General features: G+C 45.8%; 1 protein-coding gene across 3 annotated transcripts in view; it reads right to left on the bottom strand.

Annotated features, from left to right (window-relative positions):
• LOC126548000 (serine/threonine-protein kinase 31-like) overlaps window positions 1-17,123 on the bottom strand; it is a 322,789-nt gene that overhangs the window by 9,877 nt on the left and 295,789 nt on the right. For all 3 annotated transcript variants that reach the window (XM_050196069.3, XM_050196070.3, XM_050196071.3), the window contains one exon: window positions 5,447-5,575. In XM_050196069.3, coding sequence (XP_050052026.1) covers window positions 5,447-5,575 — 129 coding nt within the window. The remainder of the gene's footprint in view (window positions 1-5,446; window positions 5,576-17,123) is intronic.

Below are 17,123 nucleotides of genomic sequence, written 5' to 3'. Positions count from 1 at the left end.
CTGCAGCACATCAAGCTGTTAGTATCCAATCGGCGCCAAGATCTACGTGTTTGCAGCCGTCACCTCGTGCCGGAGGATTACTACCACAATAGAGAATTTTAGCGTGTCCGGTGTTCTGGTAAATGCAGGCGGACTGGGCATTTCGCTGGATGGGTGGATATGAAAATGTGAGTTGTCTGCAGGGTGCAGCCACCTGGCGGCGCAGGACTAAGCAGAGAAACACAAAGCTAATACAGTAGAAACCCGTTGATATGATCCCGTTATGTACGATTTCCTGGTGCCAACTTTCGCGATCGAGAACACACAAAAAATGACACGCTAGAGTTACTCATATTTTTTTGGAAAAACACGGGGAAGGTGGGAGGTGGAAATTCAAGACGATGAGCATAGTGAGAACAAGGTGAAAGCCGGAGCCAATGTTTTGACAAGTGGACTTGTCTTTTTCAAGGTGACATATGCTTTCCTCAGCAAGGTATATATAGGTATGGCTCTTCTAAAGCAGAGGTGATAAGGCGGGTGGGTGGGGGCAACAAACGAGGGTGTGTTAGTGGTGAGGGTGTAGAACTGAAAAGAAAGGTGTGCTAGTCAACGTCAGTTGATGAATGTGAGGAAGCGTCGTGTGTCAACTGGTTGACGTGTTAATATAGGTTCCTTTTTTTTGTGGAAGGGGCCTGGACGATGAGATGGGGTGGGGGATTATTTGCCCCTGTTGGAGGTCAGTGAACTATCATCTCTCTGAAAGAGAGAATGAAAGTAATGGCAGAAAATGGTGCTTGTGGAAAAAGAAGGGAAAAGAGTAACCATATAAATAAAAGACTGAAAAAGAAAGAAAAGCAGAAAAAAACTAAGCAACTTGATTTTTTTGCTGGTTCACACGTTCCCAGAAAACACAATCTTTCAACACCAACGTTCAGCACCTCGCCAAACTGCGATTATAGGATACATTTTCCCATTAAATGCCATGTAAATAAGAAAATGCGAGACGCGCGTGCGACTGATAACAGTAGCCGACGGCTGCGGCAGCTTCACCACAATACTCGCCCACCCGCCTAGTCGCACCTCACAACAGCTTCCCTACAATATTCGTCTGCCCGTCACATGTGAAAACGTCGGCATGCACTGAATTTCTTATTCCTGTACCAGCAAATCTCCTCCCGGGTTGTCGCATGCTGCATTTACAGCTACTGCTGACAACCCTATTGCGATAAGCATCTTCGCCCATGGCCCCACAGCATGTGGGGCCATGGCAAGCGTACTGTACGCTTTTAATAGGCGATAACCCAAACGTGCTGCCATTCTCTGCTGCAGGCTGCAATCGTATACCTTTTCCAGCCACTAGATCCAGTGTAAACAAGAAATGGCGTGCACGATTGATATATGTAGCCGCCCGCCACACCATCTTTCCAGCAATGCTCACCCGCCTGTCTCACGTGATAACGCCGGCAAGCACTCAGTTTCTTATTCCTGTACCAGCAAATCTCCTCCCAGGTCGTCGCACACCACATTCATAGTGATCGCTGCCAAACCTATTGCAATAAGCTTCTTCACCTATCTGTTTTACAGTGTGCGGAGGGTAGTGCCATTGGTAGTGTGCTGCACTCTTTTAGTAGGCGATAATCCAAATGCAGTGCCGTTCCCTGCTGCAGGCCACGCAATGTGCCACTGCGAATGTGCCGCCCTACAATGACGAAAAAGATCACTGAAATTTCTCCGATTTAAGCGGAATCGAACCCATGTCACAAGGGTTACTCAAAAACAGAACCCATCTCATTAGCAGGCTGTGCCACAAACGTAATGGGTATGTGCCGCTTTTCAATGAATGTCTTTCATGCCAATGCTTTAGCGAGCTGCGCCATGAATGCACTGGGCATGTGCCACTCTTCAATGAACTTCTCGCTAACTTGGGTCGCTGAGTATGTGCCACTGAGTGTGCAGAAATCAAGGGAACAAACCTCAGCATTTGCAGGTGCCAGTGTGCCATGCTTCTCATCTTGGAGGCCATGCAGCATGTACTTCTCGGTAGTGTCACTAGATTGCTATGTGTGTCCAGAATGAAGCGCAAAAGTTGAGCCCAGTTGCCACATAACATGTTTCTCAGTGTTTGCACGCATCGATGCGCCTTTCATTTCAGAGGCTATGCACAGGCTTCGCGGTGGCGGCACTACATAGCGCCAAGTGTTTGTAGGGAATTGTGAAAGAGGAGTCTCACTGCAGTTCATGCTACATACATAACTTGTTCCGTTTCATACATAACTCGTTCACTAGTGCCATCATTAGACAGGTCCTGCCGCAATTCTCGTCTTATTGAGATCACAGACATATTTTTCATGTATTTAACTGAAAAGGTCAATACCGGTAATTGTATTCCTGAGATTGTTTTGCCAACAGCTGTTTTGGGCTCCCCTGCTGGCGATGACGCTGCATGATGACATTGCGAAGGAGAGATCAAGCGATTTTTCCCTGCTTTTGACATGAGATTGTAAATTCCCAGCTGCATGCAGTGAAATAATATTTGGCTCACATGTTCACGAGGGCATCATTAACAGATCAGCAACATTTTATTTTGTTCAAAAAGTGTTTCAGGGTCCTTTTAGAAATAGTGCCACAGTGCTGCGCAACTTTTTCAAGCAGCTTAATGTGACACCAACTCCACCCTCGATACATTGACGAAGGCGGTGATTAAGTGAGGTTTACCTGACAATGAGCATGAAAACTCATGATGATTTGGCTGTCATAGCTTGGTCAATTTCTGTTATGTTGCGAAGGGATGAAGATTCAGTGCACGAACTGACTGTACTTTCGTCCCAGCAACAGCATGAAAATGGTTGAATTACAGACTGGCCAGGTTGAAGTCAAGTGTACTTGGCCTGTATCGTCGGATAATCGCTCTCGAAGATACATTTAGTTTCCAAGCACTGGATGCATTGATGGGCAACAGTGATCCTGGTGCTGTGGAAAAAACGCAGTTGCTTGTAGATGCTCATGCGTCTGGTACCAACCACACATCCGAAAAGTGAAGGTATCCCTAAAAGTGATCATCCAAGAATATGGAACACCTTTTTCGACCCCACATGCAATTAGTCAGTCATCTTCTGACTAATCTGATATTTTGGTCGTTACAGGCAGGCCCTGTCGAGACGCAGTTTCTTCCGAAACGTGAAGCTTCGATTGTGATAGCAAATTATTACACAGCTATACAAAGCAGGGACAGTAGTTTTATTGGCTGTATAAACTTGCAAGCATTCGCTTACTAACTAAACAATGTGCATGGTGTCACATGTGCACAGGCAAACATGAACAATCTCGCTAGATGACCACTTGCACTCGCTGTCAAAGCGCTGGCATGAGGTGGAGCGGCAGCAGCAGCAAGCGACCTGACCTTCACGCTGCCTGTTGCTTGAACACAAACTAAGCGGCGAGAACACAGCACACACAAAGCTATCAGCCCTTGGTGCACCTAGACTCTGTACGCATCGCAAATCGCTTTCAAGATAGATCCTGTGAAACCGCGTTCAGCCGTGCCATAAGGCGCCGCCAGAGTAGAGTGAGGTGACAACGCACATCTTAGGCTGCTCAGGTCCCACAGGCTTGATACGTGGCGGTGTCTTGTGTTGAAAGCATTTGCACACCGCTTTGCATTATGCAGATGTCAACCAGTTGAATCGGCCAAATTGTTTGAAAGACCTTGGGTTGTACGTTATTCTGGTCAGTAAGCTCTTCCTTGCGTTTCATTTTTTTCTAAAACGTATGAATGAGGTTCTACAGCAAATTTCCCGGTTACTACATTTCTTTTTTGCGCAGTGCTATGGAAAGCACATTAGAAGGGATTTATTGTATTGCTTTTCTGCTTGACTTGGTCAACTTGGTGGCCGAACTGACATGTGGTTGTGTAGGTGGAGAGGGAAGGAGTCTGAATTTTTGAGTGGCACACTGTAAGGTACCATATTTCTACTTGAAGCTGTCCAAATAATTTGTTGGAAACTGTGCTGTATCACCGAGGCCAAGTGTGTTACCATGAATTTCGGAACCATTTTCTTGGAAATTACGGATCACTGAGAGAGAGTAGCTTAATTGAGCTGGGAATTCAAAGACAATGATAATTGCACTGCTGTGCCTTTTGGACTACATGCTTATAGGATAATGTCAGAGCATTTAGCACTGGTCAGTGGAGATACAGAATGCCTTAACTCTTTCTGTACCATGACCATTGGGCATCGTCAGCCAGCTAATGATGGTTTGAAACGCCGCTTTTGAGACCTTCCACTCCACTGACGGACACATTGCACTAACGGTCGTGAAGGAGAACTATATTTTTGTTTGCTAGCTTTTTGCCCTTTGGCAGCGATTTTTGAAAGTGCTTTTTACGATTGTGGAAGTAGAAAGCAAAAATAGCCGCTTCTGGGAGTGGTGCGTGCGCTTCCAAAGATCATATATCTCGCCAGTCTGCTGCGTCTGGTTTTATCTATGGATTGAGCAGCATCAACTCTGAGGATGCTGCTTATTCGTTGGACTTTGACTCTGAGAGCGACGACGACGCAAATCAGCCCGGAACATCGGCAGCCGCAGCCCGGCACACTAAACTGTTGTGCTTGCATTTAAATTTTTGTAATAGAATACCTGTTCAATGAAAAATTTCGATTTTTTTGGAAATAGTACCTATTAGATGACAATACATTTTGTATATCTGATAATCTGTCACATAGTTTTCTAAGTAGATACAATGGTGTCTTTACAAACTTTAATTTTATCCCACAATCTTGATTCACGCAATTTATATCTCTTTTTATGACATAGATTTTATTAATAAAACTTTTATGCGTAGAAAGTGCATTCATTCTGCTTTTTGTTTATGTATTACACAATATATTGAGTGTAGTAGTTACTTCAGACAACAAAAATCTGGCATAATCTACAAAGAACACCTATTTTCCCCATGGTAGGGAAAGAGTTAAATGTCTAATTCTTCACAACATTGTTCTTTCTTTTTTCTTATTTGCTGAAGAATGGCATGTGATAACAGTATGCTAAAATGCAGCTTGTGTGCACTGTACCACGCAATGCTAAAAAGACTAAATTTTTACGGTACAAATTGTTACAGTGGCTAGTGCTGCATTGAACTTTGGCCTTTGACTGAGGTTTGCCAGAGCTGATCTGTGAGAGCGAAAAATTTTGGTCAAAATAACCATTGCACGGTTTTAGAAATTTAAGTACATGTGACTCTACTGGGGCCTACTTATCAGTTCGAATTAATCCTCAGTTCAAATGAACAGATTTCAAATCACCAGGATTTCACTGTGCCACGAAACTCTTACATCTCCATGAAGGTCTGTCAGACCAAGTGTGGGCAAATGGGAGACAAGCCATGAGAAAGGTTGACTATTTGTGGAGCAAGAGCAATGCTTAGGGCCCCATGAGGACTCTTGCCACTTGAGAGTGAGCAACTTACCCATAGCATCAGACACCCAAAAGCAAACATGTCGCTGGCAGGTGTTGGTTGTGGCTCGACATTCATGATGCGTAGCTCTGGGGCAGTGAAGTCAATCCCTCCAGCAATAGGCAACTGGTGGCTCTTGCCCTGAAAAACCATGGTTTACAGTTGAACCCACTTTAACAATGCCAGTTTTAACAACATATTGGTTATGACAATGAGAAGCTTTGCATGGTTGCATGTTTTTTATGGTGAAATACCCCGCTTACTACAATGCCTTCATGATGCATTATCGGTTATAAGAATGAACTCTGGATGAAAAGGTAATGGAATGCGAAATCCTAGAAAATAAAAACGAAAGAAAAATTCGAGCCGCTGCGCCCTTGACCACTGCTACACCGGTTGCCGTGCGCTCATACGATAGAGCCTTTTTTCCAGCCTTCTCCACATCACCAGCATTGCACAAGTCTTTCACAAAGCACATTTTCTCACTGTGTGCCTCGTTCAGGATCCCCTTTCACCATTTACGCAGCGGCTGCCAACTTTCTGGTTTGCCTCCACAAGGTTGACCTAATTATCGATGTAGTTTCCACTCCAATTCTGGAACTAGTTGATATCCTCACCCCAGGTCTCCCTCCGCATTGTCAGCAATAAGATCTGTCCTTCCACAGACCAAGCTGGAATCTCATCACGGCCTGCTTCCAACTCCTGGTGTGCCCTTATTGTGGTAGTCGTGAGGATACGGTCCATATTTTTTGTCAGTGTTCGCTTTCTGCAGCTTTCCTTCAAGAGAGAGCTAGTCTTTTTGGCCTCTCAGGTGCTCCATTCGCACCCGCATTCTTGCACCCGTTGCCTAAGTAGGTGATCAATCAATTTGTGCTTCTTCTTGTCGAATGTTTATACCAAGTTTGGTTTGCACGCTGTGATGCAGTCTTTGGGGGGAGGGCACCGGGCCTTCACGAAGTGCTTACAAAAGCACGAAGGAGGTCTAGTTCCATCTCGACCAGGAGCGGCGTCACTTAGGCGAGAAGTTTCTCTAAGTGTGGGCCCACCCTGCTGTGATTTTTATGAGTCAGATGGAAAGCTCTCCATCAAGTTATAATGCATGCGCTTAGGCCACTCGACTTGGCTGTGTGTGCCAGCTGATCCACATGTTTATTCTTGTAATTGTGGAACACAGAGCCAGAACCAGTCATGGCACACCTGAATGCGGTCGCATAGCCCCGGCGACGGCCTTTGTGGTCTCCATGCAAGTTTGCTTTGACCTCTTTTGTGTTAAGGCAATCCGAGGGTCTGCTGGGCTCGTGTCCCTGAAGACCGACATGGCTGTTTGTGTATTGAGCGCAGCAACTCAGTTTGTACAGCTCCGGCCTCCTTGTCCGGGAAGGACAGTTCGCATGAACCAAAGCAGCCCCACCTAGTCAACATGGGTATGGGGGGCCAATGTACCAAATGATGTTAGGTTGATGAGTACATGTAAGCTCCGGGATGCGGTGCCTACAGGTGCCAAATCCTCTTCCCTTTTGACAATGGTGCCAACTGCACTGGCAACGGTGCTTCCAGATTGTTCACTGGCCCCTCATTCTGCACAGTTCTGCCAACAGATAAAGTCGCTCAAGCTCGTCTTTGTTGGTTGCGTTGAAGTCGTTAGTGGCCATGTGGCTTTCCACCTCGTTAGACTCGACACCGAAGTGGAAGATGGCTGATCTGCCCGCTAATCACTGGCAATGCACGGCGTTGCCGGTGAAAAGAAAGCACACTGGTATAGATTCCGAAACGAAATGCAGTATCGTGAAGGACTACGAAAACGGTAAAAAAATTTGTGACTTGGTGAAGAACAATGGACTATTGCAACTCACAGTGTCAGCAATCATCTGCTCGGTAGAGAAGTTCGACAAAGAAAACTGCTCAATAGACAACGGGTGCAAATGCGTTTGACAAAGAGCCTATAAGGAGGTGCAAGAGGCCCTCTATGAATGGTTTCTCGGTGCCCATGCCATGAACTTGCCCACCACTGGGCCGGCCAATTAGGGCCACAAAGGCGAAGCAGTTTGCCCGACTCATCAACAATGTGGAATTCCACCCAAGTGGCGACTGAGTACAGTGCTTAAAAGAGAAGCATGGAATAGTTTATAAAGCCATCACTGACGAGGGAGCTTCGCTTGATGTGGAGGCCAAGCAGAAGTGGGTGGAGGAAACGCTGCCCCACATCCTCGACAACTACGTTGACACCGATGCATATAATGGTGATGAAACGGGACTGTTCTTCCAGATGTTGCTGTCCAAGATGCATGCACTCATGATATCATGATAAGCACTCAAAGGAGACACATATAAGGACGGCAAAAACAGCAAGCTGCGCCTCTCTGTTTTTGTGCGCCAACAGGGATGGGAACGACAAGTGCCCCACACCTGACATTGGGAAATAAAAAAAGCCCCACTGCTCCCGCGGTGCTGCCAGAATACTGGTACACTACTGTCACAACCACAAGGCATGGATGACACAAGAACTTTTTCGTGAGTGGCTCTTGGAGTTTAATCAACGTATTTAGCGATGTAACAGGAAGGTGGCACTCATCCTAGAAAGTTGTAGTACTCTCCACTCCATGCCTAAGCTCTCAAACGTGGAAGCTTGTTTCCTGCCGCAGAACACGACGGAGGCTTGCAGCCCATGGACGATGGCGTGACCGGCAATTTTAAGCTCATGAAAGTCGCCGCATCCTGAACAAGAACATGGCCATGCAAACAAGCGGGGAGCAACAAGACTTGAAGATCAATCTAATGATGGCTGTGCAGTTTATTTTTGGTGCGTGGTCTGAAGTAAGCGCCTCTACGTTGCGAAAATGCTTCAGGAAAGCATGCTTTGTCTGAGACAGCAGTGACTTATATGAAGCCTACGAAGCTCCCACCGACAAAGTGATGCCTGAAGTTTGGTCCGCAGTCAACAGGATGGTTCAGGAGAAGAAGAGTTTCTACATACGGATGACGCACTAGAAACATCAGAACTTTTAACAGATGAGGTGATCGTCACGAACGTGCTTGATAGCGCTGCTGACAGTGATGGCAATGACGGAAGCAATGACGCAGTAGGGCAGGCTGCCTCAATGTAGTCCTCGCAGGGGGCCCTGCAGACGATTCAGTTCCTACGGGGTTTTGCTGTCGCAAGGGGCCCTCCGCTGCACTACGTGGAGCACCTGGATGCTTTGGAGAAGGATGTTGGCAAGCTTCGCGTAAAGCAAGCAAGGCAGACGGACATGGAGTTTTCTCGTGCAAGCCAGTGAGAAGTAGGTGGCGAGATGCTTGTGGCGATCTCACCTTAGTGTTCTGGATTTCTCAAGCTGAGAGGCTGTCGTGGGGAACCTTTTTGCATTCTTTAAAAGGCCCCGTTTGGGGCCACCAAAGCGATGCATTGGTGGAGCTCGCTTGCCACTAGCTACCCGTGACCCCGCTTTCCAGTTATAGCAGTGCCATTCTTGAACGCAGACAGCCGCAGCTTGTTACACGCAATCGGAGCACACAGCAAGAAGAGTTAAACAGTTAAATGAGTCAACACAATCAGCAGCTGGATGGAAGAAGGTGGCAGGGAGGGGCACTAGCCTCCCAGCCATTAACCCTTTCGCTGTCACGGACGTACCGGTACGTCATCGCGCTTCCCCCCCCACAGTGTCACTGACATACCGGTACGTTCTCTATCGCGCGTTCAAAATTTCGCGCCTGAGCGCAAAGCTGGCGCTCCCGGACTTGGCCACGCCATCTGTTGACTCTTCCTACAAGTTCGTATTTTCGCCCCGACCTGTTTTAGTACATGTATTGAAGAGTACGGTGCGACTGCCACGCCCCCCTCTCTTTTTGCTGAGTGGCGCGGTGGCTCCGCGTTCGCTGGATCATGCGTCGCGCGCGTGTGGTTATGGGTTTAAGGGTTGTTCTGCCATCTCCGCCAGTCTGAAGGTTTTTATTTTTCTTCTGTTGGTGCGTCTGCTACGGCGCGTCAAGTTCAGGTGCACGCGTCGCCGTTGCCTCTCCGAAAAGAGTGACTCGATTGCTACTTTCGCTCTCTCGCCGCACCCTCGCTTCCGACTTGCAGCAGTAAACGTAAAGCCCTTCGAACTTTGTTTTAGCCTTTTTCCATCTCCTTCCGTCTTCTTGATCACAAAACGTCGCATTTCTCTCCGTTGTGCTGGCGACTGAAAGCGCATCCTTCCTGCGCGCGGTTACTTTCGGATAGCTGAGGCGCACGGGACCTTCGTCTGCTCATTGGAGCGGTGGCTCTTCCGATTCAGAATACGAGCCGAGCTCGGATTTGGACTCGGACAGCGTCTAACGCGACGAAGAGATGAGTTCCGCACCGTCAGATTCGGATGTTGAACGGATGTTATAGTCAGGCTGATGATGTTGATGATGTTTACTAACAACAGCTGCAGAACATTGAAATGTGCATATTGCATTGACTATGTTATTTGTATACCAATCATAATCAAAAATAAATTGCTATGTTCATTCCCTGTTATGCTCGTTCCCTGAAACCAAGCCGACACTGGGGGTGCGTCACGGCCAGAAAGGTCCGACAGCGAAAGGGTTAAAGATTTTTCACAACAGCTCTGCCATCCCCATACTTTTCTTTCTTCTTTCATGCAACCAAATTATCACAAATATCCGTTATAACAATGGAATCTTCATGGCACTTGAATATTGTTATAAGTGGGTTCGACTGTATAGCAAAAGGTTACTGTAAGCCAATGCAGGTTCGTACATTATGCTATTACAGCAGAAATTAATTTAAATTTCCACGAGAACACCCTCTTAACTCTTTCCTTACCATGCCTAATCAAATCGATCACCCGTGATCGATGCTTTAGATTGCCAATTTCAATGTGTTGGAGCAGTTTCTTATCCACTTAAGGCCATCCAATAGTTAGTACAAGCACTGAACTTTTAGAATCAGTTAAAATTTTCACGCTCAGACGCTGTGATTTTTGACAGACCCTTTTGCAAACTATTGTGCATATGTTCTAGCGAAAAGAGGCGTGGCTGTCACCTTCAGCCGCACTCGAGAAAAAAAGCATGCCGCTCACGATTACACCGCACTAGCATAAATGTAATCAAATGACTCCCAGCAAATCACGAATCAAATTATATCGCCAGTTTTGCCGAACGACAGTGCTCAATGGTGATAATTAACAGAAAATGACGTCAGCTGTTCACTAGTGAGCTTTGGTTTGGAGAGTGAGTCATTTTATTCAGCCAAAGTGTATTTCTGAAGGTCCGCTGCATGTGCAACATGTGGACCTGGCATTTTCAACCAGTTTCCAAGGGTTTTGGTTTTGTTTATCTGGTAAAATCCAGGCAATGGGTCTTGCTGGTGTCAGTGCGCAGTTATCCAAAGTCGCTTCCATGGCGTCGTCCCTGTAACTATGCTGAACCCACACTTCAATTTAGTCAGTTAGTTGGTTATTTGGGGTTTGATGGTGCAAAGGCTACCCAGGCCATGCTGCACCAGTCACAAGTCTGCAACACAACGCAACACTAAATCACGTAAACCTGCTGTGCGTTATAGTTGATGTAAATAGCCAGTAGTCTCTAAAAAGTAAAACAAGTCAGTATATGGCACTAGCGGGTCATCTACCAGTAATAGGGCAGGGTGTAAAGGTATACGTAAATTATATAGGTTTTGTAAAAGCTTCCATTTCTGTGTTTTGCAAAGTGTGGACACGTCATAAGGATGCGTATTACTGCATTTGCATTTCTTGCATGTCGGCGGGTTTTTTTTTCGGAGGAGAAAATTATGCGTTAGATGTGTGTGTCCAATCTGAAGTCAACACAGGATCACCTCAAAGAACCGTTGCTGGTGAGTGCACGGACTTCCACTCACCAATTACGGGTTTAGTAAGATGAAGCTTGTTGCTTATACTATTGTCCCATTCTTGTTGCCATTTTGTCATCAAGGCCTTCCTAATCGCAGTAATACTTTCCTTATATGGAAGCGTTGTGTTTGTTGCGTATTCATACGCTGCCATTGATGCACATCTATTTGCTGCTTCATTACCCGGTATACCAACATGGTTTGGTACCCAGCAAAACCTAATTGATATGCCATATTTGTTTGATGTTACCATGTTTAAAATATCCCCTAACAGGGGTTCACATTCGGATTTCACGTGTAGAGCCTTCAATGTGCTTAATGAATCAGTGTATATTACTAAGACAATAGGCATAAACGTTTTAAAGGGAGCTTTAGAAATAAGTTCAAGACATTGCAACCAATAGGCATAAACGTATTCCTTCCCCTCCCCCCCCCCCCCGTCTTTTTTTTTCCTTTCCTTTCCATTCCTCTTATTTTTTTTTTTTTCCAGCCGGCGTGTCAGGCGCCCTTGACACGCCGGCTAACACGCGTGCGTTTACAGACCGGGGTGGGGGGGTGGCCCTGGCATTGGCCTTGTGCACAGCGTTCCTTTACTCTCAATTCGACAGGCTAACACACCTTCCCTCGTTGCCGCACCCTCCCGCCTTACACCCTCTCCTTTTTAGAAGAACCCCACCTATATATACTGTGGCGAGGAAAGCATACGTCGCCTTGAAGAAGACAAGTCCACTTGTCGAAACGTTGGCTCCTGCATTCACCTTGTTCACGTTTTGCTCATCGTAGTGTATATTACTGTGTTTTTGTGTTTGTCAGTGATGATCTCTTTAACTACAGTCCATATTTCGTAGACTTCGGCTGCGTAGACAGAGGCATGTTGTGGTAATCGAATGCTTATTTCCCAATTATTTCCCAATTCGCAGGTTGCCAGGTTCGATGCACGCACGCAATTTGTAGATCATCCACATATAATGAATGCATTACAGAGGATGGAATTACATAATTGACTGAGTTTATTTTCACCACAAACAATGTTGTGCTTAATATGCATACCTGTGGTACACCATTTTCCTTAATGAATACACGTGACAGCACCGTTCCTAAATGCAGTTGGAATGTTCGGTCCGACATGATCGGCTAGACATTTGAGCATTCTACCGCAGATTCCTAAATCTGCCAAGTCCCTTAAAATACCAAACCTCCACGTTGTATCGTACGCCTTTTCTAGATCAAAGAAAACATTGAGACTATAGTGCTTGGGTAGAAAGGCCGCCTATATCTCGTGTTCTAGCCAGACTAGGTGATCTGCTGTAAAGCAACTATTCTTGGACCCACACTGATGGTTATCTAGAAGGTTCTCCGTTTCAAGGACGTATGTCAATCTTATGTTTATAATGGCATCATAAGACTTTGAAGACAACTTGTGAGTGCTATAGGTCTGTAGCTGGTTGCTGTTGTGGGAGGTTTTTCAGTTTTCAAGAAAGGGATTATGATGGCTTTCTTCCACTCATTCAGCGTTTTTCCAGTTTCCTAGATTATATTAAAAAAACAAAGCAAGGTTTCAACTCCATTAGGAGATATATGAGCGAGCATTGCGTAATGTACTCTGTCCGGACCAGCTGCTGCTTTTTTTTTTGTCAGTGGTGAGTACTCTACTGATTTCCGGTAAGGTTAAGGGGGCATTATACGATCTCTCTGAGCCTCCCGTGGTCGGAAGCTTTAGCTTTTCGGCTGATTGCTTATATTCTAGAAAGGTAGCAGAATAGTTTACTGAGCTTGATATATCAAGAAAATGCTGCTCTAATATGTCTGCTTGTTCTACTAAATTTGTTTGTGCGCCTGGGGGTGAAAGTATGGGAATCGTGTAAGGACCGTAGTTGCCTCTCAACTTATGAACCTGATCCCACATTGTTTTGGAAGTTATCGAGCTATTTATTGACGAGACAATTTTTCCAGGACTGTCTTTCGGCTTGTCTGCGTGTGTACCTGGCTTTCGCTTTTGCTTTTTTGAAGGAGAGTAGATTATATTGTGTTGGGTATTGCTGAAAGATACGCCACGCTTTGCTTTGTAGTTTTTTTGTTTGCGTGCATTCCTTCGTTCACCAGGGTTTTAGGTTTTTTCTTAGGAAGACAGAGGATTGTGGGATGGTCTGTTCTGCTGCAACAAGTATACAGGCGATAATCTTATCATTTATGCGTCTATTCAGAGTCTATGGTTAACTCATCTGATATGTTATCCAGAGTGGCCTTTTCAGTAAAGAGAGGCCAGCCTGCTAGATGGAGTTTCCAACGGGGTGGTATTAATGGTATAGTAGGAAAACTAGATGTTTTTTTAATGATAGCAGGCATATGGTCACTACCATAGGGGTTATCAATAACACTCCATTGAAATTGCCAAAGAGAGATGGAGAGCACAGTGCCATATCTAGGCAACTCATAGCTCCTATGCTTGGGGAGTAGTGAGTTGCCACACCGGTGTTTAAAAGGCATATGTCGTTTGTTAGGATAAAATCTTCAAGTGTTTGACCCTTGGTGTCAGTTGTTTTACTACCCCCATAACATGTTATGTACGTTAAGATCAGCTCCTATTAAAAATGGTTCAGGTAGCTGGTTTAAGCTTAACTATAGATCTCTTACAGTAAAATGTGAATGCGGCGGAATGTATATTGAACAAATGGTGATGATTTTGTGAGCTAAAACGATGACAGCAACGGCTTCTATGCGACTGTTAATGGGAACTTCTCTAGCTGCAATACCAACCTGCAGAACAATGGCTACACTACCTGACAGCCGGTTCGCCTGAGTACGGTCGCGCCATACAACAGTGAAACCTTTTAAAATGTTTGTTTTTCATCTAGGTTTGTTTCCTGCAAGAACAGGGCCACAGGAGAGAAGTTAATTAACATGTCTTTGATGTCACCCAAGTTGTCTAAGAGACCTTTACAATTTCACTGGATAATAAAAGCCATTATGAAACTGAAAGGTAGAAAATGGCATTACGAAAAAATAATAGATAAGATTTTAGGTGACAGATTTAAAGAAGGCTAATACAAAGGGGCGATAACCTTTAGGTCATCGCTTTCTTATTTCAGATGGTTATTGGGACTTTGTCCCTCTTTCCGCGCTCGAGAGAGCGCTTGTCCTTCGGTGTTGATGACACCAGGGTTTTTGGGTCGACCTCCATCGCTCTCTCTGAAGCACTGGAGGACTGAGAGTTGTGCACCGAGACACGTGTCTCGGGCTTTGGGGCTCGTTTGATTTTAGGGCCCTGTGGAACTGGTATTTGCAGGCCCTTCAAAGAGGATGGAGCAGCACTGGCTGCTTCACCCGCAGGGGCGGGAGGGGTCACTGTGGCACCAATGCGCCATCTTTGCCCCCCTCTGCGTCACATCGGCATAACATCTTCACGGAAGGTACGATAGTCGCTTTCTGGCTTCATAGAACAATAGTTTTTCTTTCACAGTTAATGCAATTACTTATTCTTCCATTTTCCAGCAAGGGCAAGACCGCAAGTAAGCTGGATGGTCTCCTTTGCAGTTAATGCAATGTGGGTAAGAAGTGCAGTTGTCAGATTGACGATCATTGGAGCTGCATTTAGCACAGGTTGTTTGGCCTCTGCGTGCATGTGAAGCATGTCCGAACCTTTGGCACTTGGAACACCGTCTTAGGTTCAGGATATATGGTCCGATGTTTACTTTTATGCACCCTGCATCCAGCGAGGTAGGTATTAGGCTTGTTCCAAAGGTAAGCATGACACATTTTGTCGGGATTTCTTGGTCATTTCTGCGGTAGACAATTCTTTGTACTTTTGTCACATTTTGTTCCTGGAAACCCTCAAGGAGTTTCTCATCGCTCAGGCCAATAAAATCTTCCTCTGATATCACACCCTGGCTTGTATTTAGTGTTCTGTGAGGTGAAATTGTCACTGTCGCGTCGCCAATACTGGTAAGTTCCGAGAGCTTTTGGGCTTGATCTTTGTCATTAAGTTCTAGGAGGAGGTCCCCACTAGTCATTTTTGAGGCTCTGTATGTCGGTCCAATTTTGTCTTTCAGACACTTGGCCACCAGGAATGAAGAGAGCTTCCTTACTGGTATGCTGTTTTCACTGTGGACTACATAATATTTGGGGAATGATGGGGCGTTGCTCCAAAAGGATAACTGAAACGGAGCTTCGGTGCAGCATCTTTTTCGATGCAGATTATAGACAGAAGTTTGCGCTGCCATAAGAAAATGTATTTGTACGGCAACAGCGCCGACCGCCCACCAAAGAGCCCAACGAGGGGACGCGGCAGAGCTTGCATACAAGCCTGCACCACGCCAGTCGTACGACGCCACTATAACCAAATATGGTGTACCCAAGGTAGGATAGCCACACAGGGTTAACCCTTGCCACCAAGGAGAAAGGAAGTAAATGGAAGAGAGAAGACAGGAAAGGCCAGAAAGTGAGAGAGAAAGACGGAGATGTGAAGAGAGAGCAGCAGGAAAAGGCGACTGCCAATTTCCCCCAGGTGGGTCAGTCCTGGGGTGCCGTCTACGTGAAGCAGAGGCCAAAGAGGTGTGGTGCCTCAGCCGGGGGGCCATAAAGGTCCGAACACCTGGCATCGGCTCAACCCCGAGGATCCCCCTTTCCCCGGACATGGCTAAGCCGTGCACGGCTACACGCGGGAGGGTCCAACTCTCGTGTGCTCGGTTACGTGGTGTCACAACACACCAAACGCCTGCTGACGCAGATGCCCCTGCGGGGTTCGATTTAGTGATGAGGACTCGAGTTACGATTCCGAAGATGACAGCAAAGCAGATTCAAGCTCTGACGGCGATGATGTTTTGAGTCAGCATGGGACATCTGCAGCTGTTGACCAGAGAGTTTCCTTTAAGGCCTTGAGCGGTCTCCTTCCTTGTGGGCGCTTATCTGTACCGATATTTTTGCGCGACCTGAGAGCTCTACTGATTATCTTCAGGGTGCATACTTCGCTTCGTTATAATGTGCTGCCATCGGCAGCAAAGAAACTTCCATTCATGCCAAGAAGGCCACCCGTAGCACATCTCGGCCCAGCACTATAGATCAGCACGACAGTTTACAACGGCGTGGAATTTCTTACTATTCTCTGCAGAGGTGATAAAGACAATTTGCGAAAATGCGAACACATATGTTTGGATGCCTAACCTTGTAGTCGCCCAGCTACACTGACAGTGATCAGCCCTGGAAGAGGTGCATGACTCTAGACGAACTGATGAAGCATGTTCCTTGGACTTCTCATTTGACCATTCTCAGAAGATGCCAAAAAGGCAGAATTGCAAAATGTGCTACGAGGACAGCAAAGTTTAACGAAAACCAGACGTCTTTTGGGGAAAAGTGCAGAGTCCACCTATGCTTCACAAAATCCAGGAACTGCTTCACCACATGGCATGAGCGATGAACTGGTCTTAGTCTCTTTTCGGGAAAAGTGCAGAGTCCACCTATGCTTCACAAAGTCCAGGAACTGCTTCACCACATGGCATGAGCGATGAACTGGTCTTAATCTCTTTTTTTGTTGTATCCGAATAACGGCCGTGTACTGAGCTTTTAGTTTTTCAGACACTATTCCTGGGTTATTTATCTTTTAAATGCACATTTTGAATTTCCTTTGATTGTACTGCTTTTGTAGATATCAAGTTTTTTTAATTGTTTTTGCCAACTGGCAGCAAAAATGGTGCTTTCTAGAATTTTGATGTTTCACCTAATAAATTTTTTTGTTTGGCAACGTATGTTCTTGGAAAGAGCATTTCATTATGTACAATATGCTATGCTGCAATATGTACTGGAATATTATTTGTAGTGGTAAATAACTTTTTTCCGAGG

This window comes from Dermacentor andersoni, chromosome 1 (assembly GCF_023375885.2).
Source record: "Dermacentor andersoni chromosome 1, qqDerAnde1_hic_scaffold, whole genome shotgun sequence".
Taxonomy (NCBI): domain Eukaryota; kingdom Metazoa; phylum Arthropoda; class Arachnida; order Ixodida; family Ixodidae; genus Dermacentor; species Dermacentor andersoni.
Note: the sequence above shows the minus strand (reverse complement) of the source record. Positions and strands in the feature narration are given on the sequence as shown.